The sequence below is a fragment of the Macrotis lagotis genome, chromosome X (assembly GCF_037893015.1).
Source record: "Macrotis lagotis isolate mMagLag1 chromosome X, bilby.v1.9.chrom.fasta, whole genome shotgun sequence".
NCBI lineage: Eukaryota > Metazoa > Chordata > Mammalia > Peramelemorphia > Peramelidae > Macrotis > Macrotis lagotis.
In genome coordinates this window covers 500,783,801-500,807,939 of record NC_133666.1, presented here as the reverse complement: position 1 = coordinate 500,807,939, position 24,139 = coordinate 500,783,801, and the positions used below count along the sequence as shown (strand labels likewise).

General features: G+C 39.4%; 1 protein-coding gene across 2 annotated transcripts in view; it reads right to left on the bottom strand.

Annotated features, from left to right (window-relative positions):
• SALL3 (spalt like transcription factor 3) overlaps positions 1 to 10,706 on the bottom strand; it is a 22,548-nt gene extending 11,842 nt beyond the window's left edge. For both annotated transcript variants that reach the window (XM_074204092.1, XM_074204093.1), the window contains exon 1: positions 10,500 to 10,706. In XM_074204092.1, the coding sequence (XP_074060193.1) occupies positions 10,500 to 10,581 (82 nt within the window). In that variant the 5' untranslated portion in view covers positions 10,582 to 10,706. The remainder of the gene's footprint in view (positions 1 to 10,499) is intronic.
• Between the last annotated feature and the right edge of the window lie 13,433 nt (positions 10,707 to 24,139).

The following is a 24,139-nucleotide window of genomic DNA, read 5'->3' as shown; positions in this document are numbered from 1 at the left end:
AGAGTTTTTTTTTTTGTAAGCAGCAATATGATTTCTAAAACTTCATTACCACATTCTCCTTGAAATGGAAAAAAAACAAACACCAAAAGAATGATGACTCCTGATATACCTTAAAAAAATGAGTGAGAAAGAGGCAATAAATTGTGTAATCTGTTTCTAAGGTGAATTCTCATTTATGATTTTTAAATAACACTGAGCTCTGGAATAATTTTGGAATATTAGAAAATAGATACTGGAAAGTCTAAATGAAACTTACCATCCAGCATATAGACTTAAAATTCTTGAATTCTATCATAGTTTTAATCCAAGAAAATATCATCTTCACAAATCTGCACCTCAACATTTCTTGTCCATTTCATTAATTTTCATTTTGTTTTATTCTGTAAGTTCTAAAACAATGTTAACACATCTATTGAATAGCAGAACTTTAGCATTGTCATTTTAATCCAACAGGAGACAGTTTTTGAAATGAAATAACATGTCATGCCCATTTTTAGTACTTTATATTTATATATATGTATAATTTTTTGTAAGAGGGAGAAATTAAGCATCAAGCACCATAGACATCATAATTAAATATCAAAGTAATTTATTTTTCCTATACTGGCAACTCAACAGTTAAGAGATTTGAACCTATAAATAGCCAAGGGGATTTAACAGTGAAAAAAGTGGGGAGAAAATGCATCTAATATATGGATTGAGATATATTTATTAGATTCTTTTCTTTTTTACTCCTTTAAATATATCTAGGAAGAGTTATTTTTAAAGAGATTATAACATCATCTGGATACTTTGTTCTCCTGCTTATGTGTGAATGTATGGGAGGTAATAAGGTGCTGATGAGGGAAAAAACTACTTTGCTAAGAGAAAACTACTGATCAAACATTTGGACTTCAAATCATACATACTCATGTTGAGTGGAATTTGAAATCTCTTTTCTTGCATATAGGAAAAGAAATAAGAAAAATAGATGCTGAAAAGGTATAGAGGTTCTTTCAATTAAAGTGAAGAAATTTATAAAGTTAGTTCACAGCTATGCCAGTTTTTTTGCTCTGTGTACTTAAGGGTTGCACACTCTCTATCACTGTTCAAACTGTATTTCTGCAACAAGATCTGTTAGCCTTAGTTTTCTTGAAAAGGAAAAATATCTGTTCAAACCTTTCAGAGGAATTCTAACAGTTTCAAAGATAATACTGCTCTGGAATAGATTTAAATTTTAAATTTTTTTCTCTTCTCAGGATAACTCAGAAAATGTATACTGAATGTTTAACAAAATGTTCCTTTTCTTAGGATCAACTCCTCAATGTGAAAGGAGCCAAAAAACTGTTTCACTATTGTCTCAGCTTTGATTAATTCCTGATCTGTTCTTTATTAAGCCACTTCCAGTTTTGCATGAAAATGGCTTGTGAGTAAGGCATCTTTCCAGTTAGATTAGATAAGAGTCTATACATAGGAAAATGTTTTTGAGGCTAGGATCAGAGGATTTTTTTTGGTCTTGTTTTTGTTTTTACTGTGTATTTTAGAAAAGTTTTAAAAAGGTAGATGTAGAAGCAAAATATACTTTGATGTGTCATTTGGTTTGAATGCTATCTAAAAACATTTTAGCATTCTGTAAAGAATAAACAAAGAGTCAGAAGATAACTATGGCTTAAAATTGGTAAAATCTCCTTTAAGGCTTCTTAATAAAACCTAGTGTGAAATAGAGAGAAAAGCATTTTCAAAATGTTTTGTTTAACTTGCTATTGTGCTATGAAGCACAAAAAAACATTAATAAAAGTTAAAATACCTGTCATTAAAAATCTGGAGCATACTTCTTAATGTGAAATTGCTGAAGAGAAAAATATTTTCTTTAAGGAAAGTAATGTCTAATCTTCAGTGTATTTACATAAGAAAATGCTGACATTTTACATTTCATACCAACTAATACCAATAACAGCCTCAAAGGTAGAATTAGCTCATTTTCATATACATACAAAGTCATTTTAAACAATAATTCAAAATTCCTTTTATACTTCACTGAGATGGTGGTGGTGGTGGTGGTTATAAATAAGCTACCCAATTGCTAAAGACTAGTGAAATAAAGACTTGGACAGATGGTTTATAATTCTGTCTGTCAGCCTGGGCAAGCCATCGTTTATTCCACGACACTTTCTCCTCACCATACATGCACAATTTGGGTTTATTAAAATTCATATAGGATCAAGCAAAACCTGTCTACTGTTGGAAAATGTTCACTTTTCTGTTCTGTCTGGAAACTTTACAATGACTTGTGGTTCTTTCGAGAAGGGGAGCATACTTTTTACTTCAGCTTTACCACCTCTTAAAAATCTACACTGCATTTTTCAAGTTTTCTTAAATTGTTAGGAGACACTTATTTTCTTGCAAATTAATTCTTTTTAACTCTTTATGATAGCTTTGAATCCCATAAAGAAAGATGAATTATCACATACTGAGCCCAAGCTGTGAAACAGGAGGAGACAAATAGAGACCCCTACTGTGTTTAACAATGTAGAAGAAATTCCAGACTCAATAGAAAATTTTTCTGTCCTTTTTTCAGACCACAAAAGCTGTTAATATGGAGCTGAACAGTGGAGGGCACTCTTGCTATGTAAAAACTAGTACTGACCTGGCACACTTAGTTTGATCTATTCAGTGGCCCAAATCTCGAATTTGTTAAGTAACAACCACCTGTGGCACAGTCACCAACTGTCTTCTGTTGAAAACGTTTGCAGTTTTTTTAATCTGTGCAGCAAAGCGCTAGTTCAGGAAAACACTGGCTCCTTTATGTACTTATGCAGATGTGGGATAGTTACAACACTCACAATTTGTTTTAACTATCTGAACACGATGTTGTGTCAAATAATAGGATGCTTGTGTTATTTCAGGTTTACACAATAGGCCTTTCATATAGATGTAACCATAATTCTAATGTATCCACATATATCACTCTTTGTGCTTATTTAAATATATATATGAATCTAAAAATGTTAAGGCGAGATTAAAATTTTAAGTCAGATTTCAGGGAACCACCCTTAAAGACTGTGCTGAGTGCTTGTGGCTTTACATGTCACTAGTTTTAATCTACAGTATACAGAGTCCTATAAATTTAACAAATGAATTGAAATCTGTTCTTTCAGAGCATGCCTGCCTGAGAAAGTTTCCAATAACCCAGGTACTGGTTTTTGAAAACCTGGCCATTTCAAAGTTCCCTACATATAAAAACAAATAGCCATCTACCTCCCCACAATAACAACGAAACAGTAAAACCAACAGCAATAAAACAATAACACTTCAAACTCATGAAAACCCAGCATGGTCTGAAGGAATATAATGATAAAAGGGGGGGGAACGTGGTAAATGAAAATAACTATAATACTCATAGTATTTTGTAGGTGAGCAAAATCACTTCTATCCTTTATTGCTACTTTTCCTGAAAAGTTGTGTTTAAGTGCATGTGATTTACATGTGAAAAATGCAAGTAGTTAAAAATGAAAACAAAAACAACACTCCACAACTCCAAAACATCCTATAAGATGAAAAAAAAATATTTGTTACCACTTGTCACTGAACCAAATGACTCTCAGCCTTATATACAAATCATGCAATAGAATTATCAAATGGTGCTATTAAGAGGTCACTCTCGAAATAGTGAATAATAATACAGAGGAATTAAGAGAAAATGCTATGGCACCTGCAGGGTTAATTAAACAGTTCAAGATGTAGGGGCTACACAAAAGAAAACCTTTTTTCCTTCTTTAAGAACTGTAAACACTTGTGCTGAACTAGATGGGCATTTGATAAGCTGTGCAGCCTGTAGCAAACTCACAGGGATCTCTAGTTAACACTCAAATTCAGTGTTAACACTTAACAGAACAGTGGTAAGCCGTGCTGCCAAGGTCAACTGCACAGATGTACTAATTGTATTATGAGCTTGACATCTAGTGGCCACCCCTGGCAGGGCAAAGCAGGCAAAGGTTAAATCAGCAAGGCTTGTCAAAGCACTTCTAACTACCCACCCTCAGGGAGAGTCCATCGGAAGCTAGCAGGCATTCAATGCAATCCCACCTTTTCATTGACACCAAACAGAAAGACTGTCTAAGGACACTAGATACTAATGTACAGAAAATGCAAAAGGAGTGGGGGTCTTAAGTATTAGCCTAACCTGCTCTGACTTTGCAGGAAGAAGGCAGGCATAGGATGCTGAACATTCAAATACCTTATTGTTTTTGTCAATTCTTATTCGTCTGGGTATTTTTTAAACAGGTTGCTAACCTTTAATTTATTAGAAAAAAACCCCAACGTTAAGATAAATATAACTATTATCCATACTCTTGTTCTTTTCTGACTGGCTTTTCACACTATGTGGTTCATTATAAGTGATTTTAATAATGCAGATATGGAGTCTTTTGCATTTTTTTGTAATTTAGAAGATGATTTTATATAATTTGTTTACTTTTCCATTTTTCTTCTTTTATCAGAAAATATGTAGCAGGTAAGTGCATTTACAAGGAACCAGCTGAAATTTACATTGAAACTGATACTGGAGAAAAAACTAGTTAGTTTTAAAAAAAAAACATTAACATTAATAGTAGGTAAACTATTATATTCTGCAAACATTTATGATTTAATAAATGTGTCACAAGTTAATTTAATATAATTTCAGATCTGCTCCACCATCAGCAGAAGTGACCCATATCCTGACTGGATAGCCTACAAATATGCCTGTCCTGTTGTAGAAATGGTTGCCAGACCAGGTAGATGGAAAACAACATGAAATGAAAATATCTAGGTATGATAAGTATTATTTTTAAAATTGCATCTTTGGAATATTTTAAATCTTTTTGCATTACCATAAAACATTCCTGGCTGGCCCTTATTAAGGTTGTCACAAACAATACAAATACGGGAGTAAAGAATATTCGCTGAAATGAAAACATATACCAGCACTTACATTTAAGAAAGTCAAACTTGCAAAGATGATCACTAAAAAGAAATCATAGCTATCCATGCCTTTGCTGAATTCCCAAGGAAGAGAAAATGTCCTTATAGCCACCTTGAAATGAATGGTAAGACTTCTAAGAGATTAGCAGCCCAAGATGAAATCTGACCCACTTTTGCCTGCTTTTTCCATCATCTTGTGTACAACAAACAATCTACTTGCTAAGTAATTCCTGCTGTTAACTCATAGTGGTTTTTTTTTCCCTGACTCTGAATGTCACAAAAATTATCTAATACACATTTATTTTATGCAAAGTTTTAAGATAAATGGTACCTAGAGATTGTCTTAACTTTATAAAATAGCTTTTCTTTCTCAGTGATAACTAATTGGTCTTTCTTCTGTTGAACATTAAAATGATCTATCTTAAAAATCATAAAAGCAACCTTGGTGTGTTTCATTAAAAATATTTATAAATTAATCTTTTTCTATTTACCGGTTACTTTTACTTTTTATGTTTCTGAGGAAACGATTATCCTTTTATAGTAGTAAGTTATATCTATTGTTTCCTTTTGGTATACTGAATTGCAAATGTATGTGGAATGTGTGTCAGAGCATGTATGTATGAGAAACAGTTTAGGCAAAACATGCATGTTGAAAGATAAAAGAAATGGGGTCTTATTTTTCTTAATTTAAAAAGTCCAGTAAACAAAATTGTTAAAATTTCAAATCATTCATTTTTCACCACTAAAAGGATTTTTGAATTAATTTTATATTTTCATACCTTTGCAGGCTAAAACTTTAGAGTAATTACTGCCAGTATTTTTTGAAAAGGTGAATCAAAAATCATCTCAAGTTGTAAAATACTTTCCCTTCACATATTTGTATTTTTCTCCTTCAAATTACAGCAGAAATTTTATAACTTGTTTTAGTAAGATGAAATACTCTAATTATCCACATATAGGATATCTTGACAAGTGCCCTTTAAAAGTGCTTGGTAGAAGTTTATTGGCATCAAAACATTTAATTTTTTTGAGATAAAAATTCTCACCAGGTAAAAAAATTTCTTCACTTGATGGCATGAGTTTAATGGACCTGAAACCTATCTTCTATTTGCTGTTTCTCAGTGCAAGAAAAAAAAAGTCATTTATGAAGTTATTTTTTGAAAGAGTCTCCTTAATGAATATATAAGGAATAATGCTGAAGTAAATTGTCACAAATAGTTAGAAAGGAATAACTGTTAGACTTTACAAGTATGAAATTTACCAGAATTATTTTTATCATTCCAGAGCAGTGATCATTGAAAAATATTATTGCAATGGAGGTGATTATTCCTGCTTATATAATGATATTTTTCTGATCTCATAAAGTAAAACTTTATAAAGAATATAACAGAATTTATTTTTTATATTTATTTTTATACTGTCAGTTTTTAGTATGATTGTATATGTTACCCCAAAAGTTATCAGAAAAATTTCAATGCTATTTGTACATCAAGACCTTCCCCACTATCATCATATTTCCTAATGTTCAATTATAAAAATTGCTCTATCATTTTAATGTGCACATCCCAAAGTCTCTTAAAAGAATTTAGTTAATTGTAACATTCCATCTTCAATCTCACATCTTAAGGTGGACTGCCTAATTTGTAACTTCATATATTGTGGTCTTTACCTTCCATTGTATTTACCCAAAATTAAGAAGGGGGGGGTGTTGTATTTGATAATTTTACTTTTTAAAGGTACCTATCTCTTTTTTTAAAAGTACTTTGTTTAATAAAATGGGGGTAACAGCAATCAATATGGACTATATATGTAATTTTAAAAATTCCTTAGGTTAATAGAGAATAGACACTCATGTTTCATGAATAACTAGCTATCAGAAGGAATTGTTTTAATGGTTGGCCTAGGCTGCCTTTAAAACAAGTCTTGAAATGAAGTACTTGCTTATTCTGCTCTGCCTCTAGAAAGACTATTTTTGGCCTGTTGCAAAATATGATCCAGGGACTGTGGCAACATCTTGATTATAACTGTGAATGGTTGTAAAAAAACAAAACAAAACAATACCCAGTAAAACACATAGGTCCTTGAAGCCCTGACAAGAGAAGTTTGATTTCTAAAATTATTTTGAAAATAAATATTTTCAACTTTTCATTTGGTAAAGTAATAGCAGTAAGGTAATTATTACAAAACTTGTAAATGATTTACTCCATTTTAGGTCTTCTAATGTGTGCTACATATCTCTCAGTATGTTTACACTATTAAGTTTACCGTCCTTATATTTCTGAAATAAAATTTAAAAAGGAATAGGTCAGTCCCAGCCTATTAATTGTTCACTACAAGGGGTTTTACTTTATTAATTGAAATATGCTTTAATAAAAGAAGACAGCACATTTTGATAACAACCTTCCAAAGCTGAGAAGTATTTACATTGTTGCATTTTGGGGTTGCTGTGAAAGCCGATTTTAAGCTATTCAGGAACCACAATAATAACGCTTTAAAATTCCTCACTGGGATGCAATGTAGTTCTTTTGAAGGAAAGACTGTCTTTCTCATTCGGCAGAAATAAATCCATTCATTTGATCATGTAGTCATTGAGGGCAATACAAAACAAACCAAGTGTGAGAAATTCTATGTGATGAAGTAAACAAAAAAAAAACATTTCCATGACAAAAAGATTCTTTGTCCTTAATCTACCCACCATATGCAAGCGTTTCTTTTTTTTCTTTTCTTTTCTTTTTCTTTCTTTTCTTTTTCTTTTTTAAAGCATATCTCCTGTTTTAATCTTGGGTGACTTGGCTACATAGATAAGACTCCACCACCACAACCACCCCCCACACACAAACTAGTTTAACAATTTTCTATAATTCATGAATTCTGCAGGAGTGCCAGAATAATGGTAATATTATTGAGAATTTAAAAGATTTCTCTCTCTTCCTGGATAATGAACTATTATGGTGCTTCAAACTTTAAAATACTCTGTTAAAAAAACCCTCTAAAAACCTCCTCTCCCTGACCTCCCCAAATTATCTATTTTTTAAAATTATCTAATTTCTATCTAAAAGGAGCAACTATTTCTAATCTGCTTTGACTGTCAATCTTATTCTTCAAAAATAAGCACAATTAAAACAATCTATTTCTTAGCTATGCTAAAAGAGAGTGCACCCCCCCCCCCCATACAGTAATGCGCCTACAATCTAAAGGGATTCTGGACAGTAGCAACAGTCCCCCACTTATCCTTCCTTTCCAAGCACCCTGGCTGTGGTAACCCTGTGGCGGTGGGTTTGCAATTTTGCCAATCCCACAGATGTTTTAACCTGATAAAGTAGCTTCGGATTGCCCTAAACATCAAGGTTATAAAGTTCAGCTTCAATAAGTCAAAATCCATGTCAGCATTCAACTTTCAAGTAGTTCTCTCCCACCAGGTACAACCAACAACACACTTCCAACATATTCTCCCCCCCTTCCCCTTTTTTCAGTTTGAAAACAGAACGAATGGGCTTCTTAGGGCAAAATAAATGCTTTTGGTAACTGGAAGGGCTCTTTAAATACAAATGTCTCATTTCTGGTTACAGAGAGAGAGAATGAAAAGAAAGGGCAGGAAGAAAAAAATCAACAAAACACTCAAAGGAAAGAAAGCCTTTTATCTACCACACTGCCCAGAAAGTCGCACATCTTCACCCCCAAGTTAATTGCAAAGCACACTTGTACAGTTTTAGTATAAATTAAAGGATAAACTCGGAAAACTTTTGTCATTTCATAAAGGGAAAATGCGTCTGGTAATTGCCAACGAAATCTTTACCCGAAAAACAAATTGTTTCTTGGCCTTTTGGCCAATTATAGAAAAGCTCATTCAACATTTCGAAGGAAGAGTTTTGAGCAAAACAAGAGAAGGCCGGAGGTAAGTAAAAGCGGTAGTGATAGTGGTCACAAATGCAGCCAGGATACAAAACAATCGCAAAACTAATAATATAGGAAAAGCCAGATGCAGGACTTGAAACTAGAAAGCGAACAAAGATGGCAGTGAATGTCGCTTAAGAGTCCTTAGGGGCAGTCTTTTCCCTGCTCCTTCACCTCGGAAAAACTCCACTGCCCCAAATCAGTCAAACCGCATTGGAGTTCCCTATTCCACCCTTGATGCCTTCTCCACCGCTAACGCCTCCTTTTCTCTGCGAACCCCTTTCCCTGTCCAGGACAGGAATCCCTTCATCCTCCTGATCCACACATTTAGAGGCCAGGGGAAAAAAGAAATAAATTTCTCCCGAAAAAAGGTTTCACACTTAGGAGAGAGCCTGTCGGCCACCAGCTAAGCCTGCCAGTGAGTGTAGGGGAAGGGCAAGAGGTCTTAAGAAGGGGGCGGAGAAGAAATCTGGTGGGTGGGTGGCTGGGGGGCAATCCTCAATGTCCTTCCACACCCAATGCTTTAATAGCAAGAAGCAGGGATCCTCGGGGAGAAAGCGTTCCCCAAGAGAAGTTACAGTCACTGCAGCCAGAGTCACCCCTGGAGTTGCCAGTGGGGTGTGTGTGTGTGTGTGTGTGTGTGTGTGTGTGTGTGTGTGTGTTCGTGTGCGCGCGCGCGCGTGTATGTGTGTGAGGACAAGAGTGTTTGTGGCGAGTGTGCATGGAAGAGAGTGTTGAAAAGGAGCTGTTTCCGGAATCTGTCCCCCCACTCACTCCCTCTTTGCACCACTCCCCTCCCTCCCTATTTCCCCAGTCCAATCCTCCTTGCCCTCGGCGTCCCTGGCCGAGAGGCGGCGGCGGTCACTGCTGCTTCAGTGCACAAGCTGAAACAGAGGCGACACACATACTATCCACACACACACACACGCACACGCACAGACACAGAGAGGGGGGGGGGGGGAAGAAGAGAGGAGAGGAGAAAATAAAGAGAAGGAAGATAACAGAGTTCCCAGCAGTTCATTAACTTTCTGCCTAAGAACCGCAAACACCCCCGGCCACAATTTAAAGCCCCTCCTCTCCCTCTCTCTTTCCCAAACTCTCGTGCCCTAGGGGCAATCGGGGCACTGGGAAATGAAACTAGAAGAAAGGGAATTGGCTGGCGGAGCGTGAGCTGTCCCGGGTGCCAGCTCCCTCTGCTTCTGCACACTCGCTCTCTAACTCTACAGTCTGATAACTGCGCCCCCCACCCCGCGTCTTTCCAGAAACTCCTCCAGCCAAACGCACTCTCGGAGCAGACTCCGCCGGGAAAGGTGTCTTCGGAGCAGTTGGGGAAACTAGAAAAAGATCGATTTGGGCTTCTCGGGTTTGGGACGGAAACTTAGCGCTTGTTTTCAGGGATGAGTTAACTTTTTTCTCCCTTCCACAAACGACACCCGACCCTGCCTTCAATTTTTTCCCCCTTTCAGATGGAGCAAATAATTTACTTCCCACAACAGATGAAGGAAAGCGAAACAATCCCCTCCAAAACGGTGGCCCCCTCAAACCTGCCCAGACTCACCCAATAATAACTTGGCACTAAACCTCCCGGGCATGCCCACCCACGCCCTCCTCCTTCTCTTTGCCCCCTCCCCTTCTGGGACCCCGGAGGGAGAAGAACCCCTTACCGTGTTCAGAAACTACCTCGGACTGCTGTAGCTCCTCGTCCGATCTGAGATGCTGGGGCTTGGCTTGCTTTCGACGAGACATGCTGCTAACTGCGAGTTGGTTCTGCTTTTTGCAGAGGCATCAGCAAAACGGCCAACGGGGGGGGGTGCGTGTGTGAGAAAATTGTTCGCAAATAAGTCGTGTAGGGGGGGAAATTGCAGGGAATTAGCTGGTGCGAGTCTGAGGAGTGCGGTGCGGCGGCGGCGGCGGCGGCGGCGGCGGCTGCGCGGATCGCGCATGGGGCTGTGTAATTAGGCTGGTGAATAATGCATGGCGATTAATGGAGGGGGCGAGCTCGGATTGGCCGGGCTCCAGCGGACTCCGGCTGCCTATGCAAATGAGGGATGGGGCTCCGCAATTAGCCGCTTCACTCCGCCAAATGATGTGTCTCCCCAGCACCGGCACCTCCTGCTAGACGCACCGATCGCGGCGGCGGCGGCGGCGGCGGCGGCGGCGGCGGCGGCGGCGGCGGCAGCGGGGTCGGCGGCGGCGGCAGCGGGGTCGGCGGCGGCGGCGGCGGCGGCCGAGGGGGTGACGGCGGCGGCGGCGGCGAGAGATGCAGGCACACACACACAACACACACGGGGCTGCGGCGTGTGCGCCCCCACTTTACACCACATGTGTGCAGCTTCACATGTCAGGGAAGGATGCAGTGTCCTTCCTCTAATCCTGACTTTGTCACTGGGGGCCGGGGCTCTTCTTCTGGCTTTCTCTCTCCCCACCACCTCTCGTCCCCTATTATACCACTCTCTTCTCTGGCTTCTTCTTCTTTGCTCTTCTCACAAGAAGTTGTTTTGCTTTTCATATGACTTCTTGCAAACTCGTATTCTGATGCTGGTGGCGGTTGGGCTTTTTATTCTTCTTTGAGGGGGTGAGGGAAAGAAACTTTTTCTCTTGTCTTCCTTTCTCCTCTCTCTCTCTCTCTCTCTCTCTCTCTCTCTCTCTCTCTCTCTCTCTCTCTCTCTCTCTCTCTCTCTCCCTCCCTCCCCGCCCCCTTCCAGCTGACTTTTGTTCTTCCTCGAGAGGAAAACTAGACCTTGACCAGTTTTTGTCTTTTACCTCTTTCTTTCTTCTTTGTCTTGCAGCTTTCCCCCACTGTACCAGCCTCCTTGTTGGTGGTGGTCACTTCCTGTTGTCCATTGATAGGAAGAGGATCCCCCCTCCCTCTTTTCCTTCTCTTTCGCAGGTTGGGATGACTTTTTTTTTTTGGTGACACTTTTCAGGTTTTTTTCTCCCTTCTTTTTTTTTTGGACGTTTTCCTTCCCAGAGCACTCTGCGCTGTTGTTAAGGACCTGTGTAGTCTCTTTCTTGTGGTGATCAGTTCTTTTTTTCCAGCAGATCCACAACTAAGCTTCTTGCCCTTAAGGCTTTTCTTAGTTTTTTAGGTGGAGATGTTGATGTCCAATTTGCTTTCCTCCTCCCCCCCCAACCACTTCGCCCTCACACGGTTCAGACACAGATCGGAAGGCTCCAAGCACCCAGTTGCCTTTCACAAATCGATGAATTCAGTCCTCCTCTCCCTGCGTAAAGGAGGAATGTGCACACCGAGGCGGCTGTTGATTTCGGGAAGATAAACTTTCAAGTTTGGGAGCGGTGTGGGTCACACGGCAGCTCCTCCTCCTCCTCCTCCCGCCCCCCTCCTCCTCCCCCCCGCCCCCACTGCTCCCGCTGCTACAACTGCTGAAGCTTCTAGGAGCCCTGCCTCCCTCGTCTTCCACCACCGCCCTTACACCCCGGTCACCCCTCCCCCGCGACAAGCTCCTCTCCCCCGATCACTGCTCCGCAGCACGCCTGTTCAGCCGTCAGCTGCCTCCTAGGGCTTCTCTCTCTACTTTTCAAACTGTAGCTTTTCTTAGACTCGCCCCCCCCCCCTTTTTTTAATGGAACGAGATTCGCGAAGGGTTTGGGAAGGAGGAAGAAAAGTGTTTGTCTTTGCACCTTCCTCACCCGTTGAGATTTCATATTCTTTAGAAGTGCATCCCTAATTTCTTCTGCTCCTTAGAAAGTGCTCAGGTTTTTAGTTGTGGTGATTTGTTCGGTGGAGTTGTTTGCTCTCTTTGGGTCTTATTCAAAGCCTAGTGAAAATAGAGAGAAACGCTAGATTTAATCCAAAGCCTTTGCCATATGACTTTAAAAATAAATATGTGTATGTATATATATACTTCATCTGTCTACCTATCTATCTATGCATTAAATTCCGTGAAAGTTTGATAGCAGCCCTTTTTTTGGAGGAACATAGAAATAGAAGCGCACTCGCACACACACGCACTCACGCACGCACACACTCACTCACTCACACAATGTTTCCCATAACAGGGATCCGCCGCTAGGATGTACCATATAGTTACTGATCGGCTTGACAGTCTCTACATCATCAGCAGCAAAAGACATTCCACTCCTACCCCAACTCCCCAACCTTCGCTGCCAATGTTGTACCTAGAGATATATTTGTTTATATGTATGTATGTATAGATGTATTTTATTTAAATAATTTCTTTAAAACAGTGATTCTAGATATATCTAGTCTTCTGTTCCTTTCACTCACTATTATTTTTGCTTTGGGATGAAAAGAGGCTATTAAAAGCTCCAATTGACATGCACGCACTGGAAAAATACATGCTGGCGGAACAGAAGGACAGCGGGACTCATTTGCCGGACTTGGGAAAGTGAATGGGGGGGAGGGGGCTGTGGGATAAAGACCACTTAAAGAAATTCTACACTCTCCCTATCCCTAGGTAAAGTACGGAAGTCTCGGGCCAATCTCACTCATTCACTTTTCACTTTTAAAATTAAACTTTCTCTTCTCTTTTCTTTACCCCTTCCTTAATTGTTTTAATTTTGCCTTGAGGGCATCGCTGCACTTCAGTTTTTGATTCTATTTTTGAAATGCATAGAAGTCTACAAGTTGCAGTTTCTGGATTAGTGTGTTACCAATTTCCATTTATAACACCTCTAGCCTATTTTGGTTGCACACATTTTCCTTTTGCTGCTGCTGGGGCGTGGGGGGGAGTGAGGGTGGGGAGGAAACGAATTGATTTTCGAATTGACAGTTGTCTTTCCTTACTCATTGGTCCTACTTTAGGAGATAAAATAACAGGTTTGAGTTTAAACGAGTTTCGAACTTTCTAGAGGTGTCTGTTCAAACTCTTTCCTACTAGAAGCACAGATACACTATTTCGAAAAGTTGCAACCTGAGTATTGGGAAATTGAAATTACTGAAAACTGCTGTGGTTTTCCTGAAATATAAGGGTTCGCGGGCGGGGGGTGGGGTGGGGTGGGGTGGGAAGGAAACAGGAAAACTTGTCTCTCGGGCAGTGGGAAGACACGCTATTTTTCGTAGGGTTTATAGCAGCAGTAAAGTTTTGGAAATCTAGGCTGTGATAATAAATACATGGAAATGAAGGAGAAAACGATTTTTCCCAATAGCAAACTAGAATAAAAATGGAAGCGGCTACGTCATATTATGTGTAAAATGATATTATCTTCTTTGCACTTCCCCCCCATCCCAACTATTGTATGTGAAGAAACACAGGTACCCAAGGTGGCAAAAACATTTGAGAGCAATTCAGAAGCTTTGGCGTGAATCTTCCGCGAATTTTCACTTTACATACTCCCTTCTCTTGGGTCAATGACTGTTGCCTGTTCCCTTACCTTTCCCTTCCTTTGTTTCTTAAGTTACTTCCCAATTCCTTGCTCTGCCCCACCTCGCTCCCAATTGTATTTTCACCAAACTTTGGCTCTTACTATGTCCCAAAATCTTTCTGAACCTTCCACTTTCACTGGATATTGTTTAAACTCGATTTCTTTCGACATGCTTCCTAGAAGGAAAAGATTCTTTGAGTCATTAAAAAAAAAACTACCTTTTTTTCCAGACTAAGAAAAAGTTATCGAATTGGAAAATTCTTCCGCGACAGGTAGCAGTTTGAAAGTGGAGAATAAAATCATCCTATCCTCAATTTTTAATGAAAAATAGAGCTCACAAATGGGAATTGGCAAACAGTAGTTTTACAGTTAAAACATTTGAAACTTAAAATTTACATATTGGGGTGTTTTTTTTACTACAGGTGAAGTTTTTGTAATAAAGTCTATGCATTTCTCATTTTAAAAAAGGAGCAATTAGTCTATGATCTTTTTCTGAAGTCGAAGGGTTTTATATTGTTCAGCATAGACCTCAATTAGATTTCGTTGAGTTGCTCAGTAGAGCAAAGACTTTGATGAAATGGTCAGTGAACCTCTTAAACAGGTAACTGCAGGGATTCCTGGACAATTCCCTTGGTCGCTACATGGTGTAGATATGTAAATCCTACGGTGAACTTCTTTCTTTTTTTAATTGACTTGGGTGAAGATCAATTTTTTAAAAAAATGCAGAAGTCTAATATAAAGCCTAGCGTTTGTTCGTGATTTTACTTCGCCCCTCCCCCCCAGATTCCTTTTATCACCTTCCAAGCTTTGAAAGTTTAAAAGAGTTGCTTTATTTCCTTCTTAAATTTTGAAAGAAAAGTCATCACTAAAATTTGAGTTCCTTTCGAAGTCACTGCGGAGTGATCAGTAGGACTTATGTCCATGGATGCGCACTCCATAGTGTGACACTGAATACATTCATGAATGTAAATGTCCATCAAAGGGACAGATATTCAGTTCTGTCCATGCCATGCAATATGCTTCATCACGTGATCACTGTCTATGAAAATATTTTAATACCTAAATACTGTTGTAAAAACAAAACTTGCCTTTCTTCTCTATAATTAAATCTAATTTGTTAATTGTCTTTCCCCTTACAATGTTGTTTTCATCTTAAGAGGCGACATGTTATTATTTTGTCTGCTTAATAATATTATTTACAAATTAGTACTGTATTTTTACATTAATAGAACATATAATTAGGTGTTTGATTTAATTTGTATCATTTATTCAGATAAAACAGAAAGCTTATCTGCAAGATTGAGTTGACAAGGGGAAGAAGAGTTACTTCCAACTATTTTTTTAAACGTCATATTTTATTAAAGCTAAGCGTTCCCAGATCCAGAAAAGACAGTTTCACACAAGGTGTATTTACTGTTTGTTACAATCGGTCTTTTTTCTGCCATCCTTTCTTTCATCAACTCCTACAAAAAGAGCATTTAAATATTGGGGCTTTATTTTTAATTCCTTTTCATTCTTTCTTTCAAGTCAAAGTTGCCCATTGATTCCCACTTTATGGTCCTTCCTCCTTACAACTTTTGTTTTAAATTCTTAGGGTTAAATCGAGAACAATTTTATCTATTTAATACTATAACGACTGACCACTAATTCGTTCTCACTTGAGCAAAGATATTACCATACTAATATTATTATTGGTAAGAAGAGGTAATTGATAACACCACCTGCCACTCTGTAGCAATCACGATGATAAATGTTTCCATCAGAGGGAAATCTGCGCTTGGTCTACCACAGTATAACCCAAACAGCATGTCAAATGTCAATTATAAAGATGTTTTTTTTTCGATTACAATTTTTTGGGGGTACAATAGCAAACAACTATCTGGGCCTCCAGATTTATGGTAGTGTTGTAAAGCATAAGGCTTTTCCACTCACACATGCTGTTAGCTTTCCCTCTGAGAAATACCTTATTGTGCTTAAATAAATATCGATGGAGACAGCTTAAATGCCGGCCCACACTTAAGAAAAGTCCCAAACTCACCACTTTTGTTTCCTAATCTATTGACCTAAATATAAATCCACAGATAATTTTAATATAAAAGGCTACATATGTGCATACTGTATACATTTCCAAGAAAATTCTATACATATCAGTCTATCAGCACCTGCAGCAGAGAGCTTTAATAGAATGATTGAGAGAAGTGTTAACTTTACGTGGGTCCAGGCACCGGGTATCACATAAGCATATATCCACATGTGCATGTAATGTATATGAGTATGTATGATAGACGCAGGAACACAGAAGCTATCCATCAATCTTTATACCTATGAATATAAATTATGTTAGGAATACTTCAACAATCATTGAAGTGTGCATGTGGGTGTGTACTGAATATAAACTTGGAACCTCTATTTCAGTATGTATGATTATATAAATGATGCTGTCAAGTTAAAAACTTTTATCCCCTGGCTACAGATATGCTCAAACGATTATTATTAGCTTGTATTAATAGATGCAGGCCTCAAAAGACGAAATCAGCTATTGATAATTGCAAGAAGTATACAGCAGCTACTGTATCGATCGGCTTGTCCCTTATTCCCCTGGTGTGGGAGAGATAAGAAGACACACTCTTTAGTGCAATATAATTTCTTTTGACCTATCTGCTTGCTACAGACTTATGATGAATAGCCAGAGTGGTTAAAGTCCTTTATCACGAAAGTTACCCCTTGATATAATATTGATTCTTTATAACTAGCTCCAAACACAAAAATCAAACTGTCCACTTGACCATCATCATCATCAATATCATCACAAAGGCTCTGGAATAAAGATCAGCCCGGCACTGAAAACGCTTTCTATAATCTTTCCAGCTAATCTTTATTTGCTGATGATGAAAAGGGGGGGGGAGTGGTGGTGGGGGGATGAATGGAATGTCATTTGAACAAACAAAAAAAAATATTAGGTTAAGAGAGACCCTTCTCATCCTCGAAAAAACAAAACACCACCGTAGGGATGATAGTTTCTCAAGCACATCTTATTCCCTAGTCGTAGAGGGGATGAAGGAGTTTGAAGGCCCAGTGTCACATTTTACTGGGATCCACGAAAAGAGAAAACAGGTCTGTGTTGGGTGCACAGTATTATGTAAGAAACAATCACGGCAAAAAAAAAAAGCCAGTCCCATAGCTTACTGCTTGCTGGAAATCAATACTAACAAGTCCTCTTCCCTCTTGTCTGGTTTCTCTGTTCCTCGAGGGGACATACACTAGCTATCGAGATAATTCATGCAAGAATGTTAGGTGAGCGTGGCTCTCCAGCCGGGCAGGAGTTGGAGTGGGGGGTGGGGTTGGGATGAAGGAGAGAAGAAGCTCTTGTGGATCTCTCTATTGAAAAGGAATTGCAAGGACCGGATTCCCTCCCTGTACGGCGTCTAGAGGGAGCGGAGGGACAGACAGGGACACACATCAAAGGGGAAAACATATAATTCATGTGCATTTTCTCTAAATTAAGGGTATTTCCTGCTTCCCTCCCCCCACCTCCCAAGTGCCAGCCCGGCTTCTGCTCGGGTTTGCATTAGCAGGATCACCAGTAATTACAACTCTCTCTCTCTCTCTCTCTCTCTCTCTCTCTCTCTCTCTCTCTCTCTCTCTCTCAACACTGGGAGCATGGAGATTGGGAAGGTGGGCGGTAGGACGCAAATCCCCCTTGGAGCAATCAAGAGCGGGAAAGGTTTCATTTCTTGCGAATGGTATGCTGCTCATATTTAATGGGGTAGTTAGATTCGACTTCTAGGCTGAGCTGAAGTTTGTCGCTTTTTCCAGAAACACAAGAATGGGTTAGGGGTTGAGTGAAGGGGATAGCTTATAGTTAGGACAACTAACTTTTTTTCACACTAAGCTAACAGCCACTTCCTAGTTGTATTTACAGGCATTAGAATTCACGCACTAACCCTCCTCCCCGTCCCCCTTCCCCCAAGGCAGCCCCCCTTTCAAATATTTCCCTCGGAAAGAGATTCAAATGATATAGGATTCGAATGAAATACAATAGTATATTGCCTCTTACTTTGCTCACATTCGATATTTAGGTCAATTTGACAAGTGCACCCCATTCACTCTTTCCATAGTGAAGTGTAGTGATATTCAAAACCTGATCCCCCCCCCCCCCCCCTTCTGAAATTATTAGATGAGAAAGACCAAGCAGGAGAGGGAAAAAAACAAATCAAAAAACCCTGACCTGTGTCATGGCCGAAGCCCTCCTGCTATCCTTCCTTTTTCCTTCACTGTCCCCCCTTTCCCCCCAAGCAGAGATTTTATTTACATAATGGAATGAGGAACTTTAACACTAATGTCATGTTTGTTTCTTTGAAAGCATCAGTTCTGGAATTACCACCCAAAGACATATATTAAACAGCTAAGAAAGGCATTTCTCCGTAAAGCCAGTCTCTCTCTGCCTGGGCTCTGGGTTGCAGCTTCCCCTCCTGTTTCCCCTGTCCCCGCTGCCTCTCCTTCTGTCCCTCTAGCACGTCACCCTGCTGCTTCGCCTTATGGAGCTCCCAAGTGTGTTTTCCCATTGCCTTTTTTCAACTAGGTCCCCCCCCCCCCCCCAGGTAGTTTTTCTATTAAAAGGGGAGGGGGCCGTGGAAGGGAGGAGCGGGCTGTGTGTTTGTGTGTGTGTGTGTGTGTGTGTGTGTGTGTGTGTGTGTGATGTGTCTCTGTGTGTGTGTGGCGTGTGTGTGGGGTGTGTGTGTGATGTGTGTGTGTGTGTGTGTGTGTGTGTGTGTGCGTGCGCGCGCGCGCGCCGCTCTGGGGAAGGACTGAGGAGCCGCGAGTAGGAGACACCACTATCCACTATCCCTTTCGGTCGGTTCAACTTAGTTCAACTTTGGCTCCGCGAATCTCCGCCTGCCTTTCCGCTGGCCTCCCAGTCCGCCTCTCCCGAGTGGCTGGCGCTTAGGAACCTTGGCCAGCTGCCGCGGCCAGGGCGGCCAGGGCGGCGTGCACCCACACAGCGCTCGCCCGGAGCCTCCGGACACCCGGGCTGCCGGGTCCCTTTAACTTTTAGACAGTCCTCGCGGTGGGCGGGTTTGGAGGCCAGGGGGAGAGGGCTGCGGAGCTCTCCAGACTGCCGCCTGCGTCTGCTGGGGGTAAGGCCCTGACAGTGGAGGGGTGTTTTTTGTTTGAAAAATTCCTAGGGAAAGAAGAGGGAGATGCTCACTCAGTCTCTCAGGGAGGAGCAGGAAGGGATTTGACAATATAAACTCGCTATCCATTCCCTCCCACCTCTCTCCCCAGGGCTCTCTGGCAGGCTCCAGCCTTCCTTCTTTGCTGAGGCGACCCGGGGCACCGCCGGGCAGTGGCCGCGGAGTCCGAAGCTCTAAGATGCTGCTGCCGCAGCCTTTCCCAGGCAGTTTCCTCGGCCGCTGCCTGTGGCCGCGGCTTTAGGGGAGCGCAGCGGCTCCCACCCGGAGTTGGAACTCATTAAGGGTCATAGAGATGGCAGCGATTAGAGCTAGCGGGCGCGTGCACAATAGGAACCCAAAGCAGACGTCTTTCCACTCTTAGAGCAGAGCCACAGGCTGCATGCAGCAGCGGCGCCGGCAGCGGCAGAACCAGGAAAGCATCATTATCTTCATCAGTGGCAACCACGGATGCTCAGCAGCCCTCCCTCTCAGGTACTAGAAGGGAGAGAGACTCTCAATTTCGGACCGTGCTGATAATTAGTATAATAATAAAAACTTCCACTTAATTTTTTTTAAACAAAAGATTTACTCTTTCCTCCTCTTTCAAATGCCACGGTGCTCAGACCTACAAAACACCTCCTCTGCCCAAGATAACTCCTGAAATAACGTGTGGGGTTTGGATGCCAACTCTCACATTCTGAGAGCCTTTGATGGAAGATCCTCAAATACATGGATTCTCTGTCTCTGAAACTAAAGAGTGTCACTTTAAAGTTCGCTCATTAGGCTCCCTAAATTAAGGGAAAAGCATACCTGGGTATTTATAGTAGATTTTTTAAGTAGAAATTTTTTTTTTAATTACACTGACACAAAGCATCAATTCCATTTCTTGGCTATATAGATTATGTCATAGAAATGTCACTTCTGCATCTTCCTGATGGCTTCCTGTACAAAGCTGTGCACCTGCATCCCTCTAATTTGTAGCCTCTTCCTTTCTTGCTGAGACCCTTTGGGGATTCAGCTGATAGAAAGGAAGTCCAAATGATCACCATGCTTCTAAATAAACTTGATAAAATAAATGCAATTTGGTGGCAACATTTCCCATAAATATTATTATTCTTTTTTAAAATCATAATTGTAATTTTCTTTGAATCCAGACAACTGTGGAAATGGATGAGGTGAAAAACTCCAGGGTGATCTCAGCTCCTGATGTTTCTGGGAGAGGAATTTTAGCACTTGAAACCTAGAGAAAGCTGATCAAAGTGCTGCTTTTCCTCAAAGAGGAATATCTTTACTATGAGTTAATGTCATATGCTATTGAACACATTCATGGTTTCCTCAGCAGGCTCAGGAGGAAGGGATGGCTAACAAAAGTCATATAGATTAGAATCAATCCACTTTATCTGATAACAAAAAATAACATCATGTCAGCAGTGTGAACATCTGAACATTAAGTGCCACAATATGATTTGATTAGTTGAATACATAATCAGGTATGCCCAGACATATAGGTCACCTGTTCACACAGATGATTACTCAGTCTATTTACCAAGGACCTGGAGGAAAGAAATTTTCTCTTTGATATATAAGTGAAAGATGAAAAGAAAAAAAATATTTTTTTATGAATGAAGTGTTTAGATTGGCTACCTTCTAATTTGTAGTTGAATCTGTATTTGTATGACTTTCTCCTAGAGAATTTTAATTCAATAAATTTAGTAGATTATGGTATGTACTAAACATAGATCTGTTTTGCATAATCTGCCTATTTGGAATCTGAAAAAGATAGGAGTGTAAGAGCCCCCTTATTGAAAGAAACTTAGACAGCAAGATGATGACTGTCTCCTTCAGCTGTGGAGGATACATGATTTCTAATGAGTCTTTCTGAACTGAAAGAAACCAGTTTCTTGAAATCAGGGAGCTTTTTTTTTTAAGTCTTTTATTCTTTAACCACAATATAAATGGCTGACAGCTTTGAATAAGATCTGGAATTGTTTGGACTTTGTAGATTCAATGAGAACCTTAGACCTTTTAAAAGTTGTTTTACCGGTATACCTTCTTTTAAGACAAGTCCATAAAAATATGAATTCACAAAGTAGGTAATTTTTCAAAAAAGATTCTTCCTCCTTCCTCTTTTGGAACTTATAACAGTTCTCCTATAAAGAAGTAGTTCTCCAAAAGTATTAAAATGATTAAATTTTTAAAAATTTCATAAAGTTTTCCAAGGAAAAATATAGCTTAGCACAAGAAATTTAGGGTTTGAAGAGGCCGCAAAGGCTTCCCACCTGCTTTTGAAAAATGAGGAAATGGAGGATCACAAAAGTCAAAGGATTTGTTCAGGTTCATAGTACTCATAAGTATCAGAGGGAAAACTAAAACCCAGGTCTTCCTGATTACAAAGCCAATATTCATTTCATGATCAGCCTTTTTTTTTCAGTTGAAAAAGAAATAAAAAGCACTAGTTTAGGTAAAGAGACTGAGTTTGAATGCTAGATATACCATTTACTAACAGAATGATTTGGACCCATGATCAGTATGATAGTATAAACTATACACGCTATATTGTATTCATCTGTAAAATGGGGGGAGAGACCTGTCCTGCCTTTCTCATAGAGTCCTTATGATTGTCAAATGAAATACTAGAACATAGAAACCTAGGATTAGAAGTTAGCCTCAAGATTATCTAGCAGAGTCCTCTCATTTTAAGATGAGGAAGTCAAAGATCAGAAAGGTGAAATTGCTCAAGGTCATAAAACAAAATTTGAACTCCTGATCCTCTGCTCTTTCTACCACACAGTGTTGCCTCTTTAACACAGCTAAATATGCTTTGCAAACTGTAAAGTCCTATATATGTGGAAATTGAATAAGGTGATGCAAATTATTGCATCAATTAGATTTGCATATGCTCATGACAGATTCTCTATTTGTCTTTAAGAATATAGAAGCTGTCAAATACTATGAAACATGTTGCAATGGCTATTTGTTTCTTATCATGCCAGGATGAAACATTCCTCTACCCACTCATTCACCAAGACTAGTTGCTAGTCCTATTAGGAAAGAAAAAGGGATGGATGCTATTAGGAAGTTGTGTAGTGAACTATTTCTATGTAAAGACTGATTTTGGGGCCTTGGGAGAAGAAATGGAAAAATCTAGAAATTGAGAATAAAAAAATGATAATGATGATGAGAGAAAATTTACATGCTAGAACCAGTATTTAGAAGAAGAAGAAGAAATGAGGCAGAAATATGAGACCCTGGAAGCAAAGAATAGAGGGGATATGATCTTGAAACCAGATAGAGGATGATGGTACAACTGATGCTCAGAGACTGACTTGGCTGTGAAAGGAGAGAAGGGAAAAAGAAAAGGGAGAGGGTGATGAACTGACAGTTGTTTGGATCAGAGAGAACTGGGCAAAGGGCTCTAGAGAAGGTGAGAACATTGAAAAAGAAATCATTTGGGGAAAGGAGAAAGGGTTATGGTATAGTTTAAAATAAAGCAAAAGAAAAGCCTTTGTTCTATTGTAAGTGGAACTAAAATCAAATTAAAATCTTAAAGGTAAATATATCTGAGGAAAAAAGAAACATCTCAAAATTATTATTTTTAAAGTTATATAATGAAGTGTTTCATTATGCTAGTATATATTTATGCCATATTAAGTAATGTTTCTAATGTATTATCTTTATCCTACTCCAGCAAGTGAAGATTTTATCCTTGTTTCCTTATATTGCTGTTATAAAGCAAATCTCCAGTTTATAATTAAACAATGAAACATTAGAAGTTCTTCTATGGGGAAAAATACCACATATCAATCAGTCAATCAATCAGTAAGTAATTATTAAATATTGTTAAGCAATGTAGATAAGAAAGGAAAAAGAGTCCCTGCCATCAAGGGACTTGCAATACAGTGGGAGAAACAATATGTAAACAAATATATACTAATCCAAGTATGTTTTGTGATAAATAGAAAATAATTGAAAGAGGGAAAGCATTGGATATTTGAGGGGTAGGGAAAGTTTCCTATGGAAGGTGGAATTTTAATTGTAAATAAAAGGAAGCCAGGAGAAGGGGGGTGGAAGAGGGAGAGCATTCCAGGCAGAGAAAATGCTTGAGAGAGATGAAGTATCTTGTTGATATACTACCAGTAGGTCAGATTGGGTGAGGGGTAGATTATGAAGGACTGTGAATGGCATACAGCATTTTGGTTTTGAACTTGAAGAAAATAGAAAACCACTGGAGTTTATTGAATATGGGGACATGTTTTAAGAAAGTCTTGAGTTGCTGAATAGAAAATGGATTGGAGTGGGGAGACATGAGATAGGCAGACCAAACAGCAAACTATTGCAATAATTAAGGCATGAGATGATTAGGGCCTGCACTAGAGTAGTGTCTGTTTCAGAGGAGAGAAGGAGGCATATTTGAGAGAAGTTGTAAAAGAGAAATTGGAAGACCTTTTTAACAGCTTAGATATGAAAAAGTGATGCTAGGGATAAGAGATAAAGAAAAATTAAAGAAAAATTCAGCATGATTCTTAAATTGTAAGCCTGAGTCTGGGAGGATGGTTTGCCCTCTATAGAAATAGGGACAGTAAGAGGGACAGATGATTTAGGGGACAAGCAAATGAATTCTTTTTTTTAACATAATGAATTTAATATGTCTACTGGATATCCAGATAGAAATATCTGAAAGGCAGTTGGAGATGCTAGACTGAAGATGAGCAGAGATATTGGGGAAGAAAAAGCAGATTTGAGAATCAGCATAGAAATGGTAATTAATTCCACCTAACTGATGG